Here is a 2976-nt window from a genome sequence, read left to right as displayed (position 1 = left end):
GCTGCCCCCCCAGCCCTCCCTGCTCTCCAGCCCTCTCCCTGCACAGCCTGTGAGCATCCTCCCCTGCACTGTGGGACCAGTGCAGCCAGGCTGGCACGCACAGGAGCAGAGCCTGCTGCTGCTGACAACCACACACGTCCCAGGCTGGGCCCCCGGCTCCTCTCACACACCTCCTACACGCGCTGACACATCGGGAGAGCAACCTGCTCCCTCCACCTCCACACGCGTGCGCACACGTGTGCCTGCACATGCACCTCCTGCTGCTCCCACAGCCCTGGCCTGCCCCCCCCCACGTCTGCAGCACCACTTACCCCTGGAGGGGGTGAACCACCAGGCAATCCAGGCTGGGCCCCCGGCTCCTCTCACACACCTCCTACACGCGCTGACACATCGGGAGAGCAACCTGCTCCCTCCACCTCCACACGCGTGCGCACACGTGTGCCTGCACATGCACCTCCTGCTGCTCCCACAGCCCTGGCCTGCCCCCCCCCACGTCTGCAGCACCACTTACCCCTGGAGGGGGTGAACCACCAGGCAATGAGGCTTGTCCAGCCCCTGCCGCGTTCTTGAAGGAGCCATCCAGCCGGGCCACATTGATCTGCTTCTTGTTGGCGTCATAGCTGGTCCAGAAGAGGTTTCTGGAAACCCAGTCCACGGAGAGGCCGTGAGCGTTGGGCAGGTCTGAAGGGGAATGGAGAAAGGAGACTTGTCAGCTGCGAGAACAGGGCTGCGATGATGCTCAGAAGGGTCGATCTCACGGAGCCAAAGCCTCTGCCCTGCTCCGACGGGAGCAGCGTGGGGGGCAATGCTCATCTGCACCCACCCGCAGAGACGACGGTCTCCACACCAGTGCCGTTGATGAAGGCTCTCTTGATGGTCTGGGTGCGGACATCAGACCAGTAAATGCGCTGCTCCAGAGCATCGTAGTCCACCACGGTGACGTTGTCGATGTCAGGCACCGTGAAGGAGATGATGTAGTTGTAGTAGGGGTTGTCAATGTCCACGCCACGGATCTCCATCTGCCGTGCGTACAGCAGGAACTTCTTAAACTCTGGGGAGAAGGACAAGAGGGGTGGTCGTGGGACCCGGTCTGCAGAACCAGCCCCAAAGCACCTACACCCTCTCCTCACCCCATAGTGGCCTGGACAGACCCTTACCATAGCAGGTTGTGTTGTCCTTGTCCAGCTTCATGAGGTGGGGACAGGCGCAGGACAACGTGCGGTTGTAGTTGATGAGGCAGAGGTGGGAACACGGCCCTTTGCCCCCGTTGGCTTCACAGGGATTGGGAGCTGCAAAGGGGGTAAGACTCAGTGACATCCCTATTCCAGGGGGCCCTAAAGGGCTGCAGACCTCCCAAGACCTCTGCCTGCCCCATCGAGGAGGTCAGACCCCTCAGCCTCAACACCCCAGAACACCCCTTTGCTGGGTGCTGTGGGCACACACTGAGCGCCCCATCCCCGTTCCATGCTCCCCACAGCCCATCCCACTGCCTGCGCCCCCCCAGGGCTCACCCAGGGGCTGCCGGGAGGGGTGATAGACCTGCAGGTCGAAAGGCTGCGTGTTGGTCCTCTGCACCACCGTCACGTTGTGCCCCGTCCACTTGTTGGCCTTGGCCAGCGTGTTGGTGCGCCAGTCGGTCCAGTAGACCTCACCGCCGTACAGGGTGACGGCGAAGGGATGCGACAGGTACTCGTGTCCCCGCAGCACCTCAATGTGCCCCGTCCCATCGTACAGGGCTGAGTAGATGGCATCTGACCTGTGCCCAGCAGAGCCCAGGGGTGAGCGCAGGCAGAAGCACAGGTCTCTAACCCAACAGCAACAACCCCCAGGGCTGAAGCAGCTGCCTCCTCTGCTCTGCTTAATGCTGCGGAGGAGGACGATTTATGGCAGTGATGAGAGCCCCCACAGAGGACAAAACCCAGAGCAAAGGCTGGGACGTGCTGCAGACACAAACAGATCCCACAGAGCGAAGCCTTCTGCTCCCAGCCCAGCAGTCAAATGGCAGCACAACACAGGAGCACTGGGGAAGGAGCTGGGAGGGCTGGGTCCCAGAGGGGATGGGAGCTGTGGAGCAGTGTCCTGGTCCTACCTGGCGTCGATCCAAAGGATGCGCTTCTCCAGGTAGTCCACAGTGAGCCCATTGGGCCACCCGCCAGAGCCTGTCTCCTTGTGAATGGTGCGCCGGCCCGCGCCGCTCATGGAGGCAGCCTCGATGCGGGGCAGGCTGGCATCCCAGTCCGTCCAGAACAGGATCCTGCCGGGGACAGCGAGCAGGGATTGTCAGCGCAGGGACAAGCTCTGCCTCCTCAGCCTGCAGTGGGGTGTGTGCCCAAGCCTGGCCTCACCCCACAAGGGTGCTTGCCCTGGGGACCAATGTCCACTCCTGCCTTACCCATAGCGAGGGTCCAGGGCGATGGCGCGGGGATGCTCGATGTCCCCAGCCAGCAGGGTGGTTCGCATGGTGCCGTCCAGCTTGGCCACCTCAATCTGGTCCAGGTTGCTCTCCACCCAGTAGATGTTGCCAGCGATCCAGTCCACAGCCAGCCCCTCGGGGGTGGCCAGCCCGTACTGTATGACCACCTCAAAGCTGGTCAGAGCTGTGGGGCACAGTGCCGGGAGGGCTCAGGCTGGTGCTTCTTCCCCAGCACGCCTGCCACTGTCACACCCTGCTCTCAAATAGCCCCATGGGGGTCTGCTTCTTCCCCAAATGGGGCCTGAACCCTAAAGGGGTCAGCCCCACGTCCGTGGTCCCGGCTGGGCTCTCGCTACCCCAGTGCACGTGTCCCCTCCCATGGCTCTGCAGCACTGATGGGGAGGGGGCCTGGCTTTGTGCTCCCAGCTGCTGGGCTGCAATTACCATTAGGGAAGTGCTGGGAATGCTAATTAACTCCTACATAATGAGCAGCTTCAGAGAGCAGAACAGGATCGTTACAGGGGCTGTGGACTCCAGTGGCCGCACCATTGCGGGGTGCCAAG

General features: G+C 62.6%; 1 protein-coding gene across 1 annotated transcript in view; it reads right to left on the bottom strand.

The window, feature by feature from the left end:
• LOC104408254 (low-density lipoprotein receptor-related protein 1-like) overlaps nucleotides 1-2976 on the bottom strand; it is a gene marked incomplete at both ends in the record, with an annotated part of 22819 nt that overhangs the window by 10234 nt on the left and 9609 nt on the right. The window contains 8 exon segments of the mRNA XM_010017801.1: nucleotides 312-313; nucleotides 512-559; nucleotides 561-681; nucleotides 824-1051; nucleotides 1158-1289; nucleotides 1512-1756; nucleotides 2090-2254; nucleotides 2393-2597. Coding sequence (XP_010016103.1) covers nucleotides 312-313; nucleotides 512-559; nucleotides 561-681; nucleotides 824-1051; nucleotides 1158-1289; nucleotides 1512-1756; nucleotides 2090-2254; nucleotides 2393-2597 — 1146 coding nt within the window.

The sequence above is a fragment of the Nestor notabilis genome, unplaced genomic scaffold (genome assembly GCF_000696875.1).
Source record: "Nestor notabilis isolate BGI_N333 unplaced genomic scaffold, ASM69687v1 scaffold16937, whole genome shotgun sequence".
NCBI classification, from domain to species: Eukaryota; Metazoa; Chordata; class Aves; order Psittaciformes; family Psittacidae; genus Nestor; species Nestor notabilis.
This window is presented reverse-complemented; position numbering and strand designations above follow the sequence as displayed.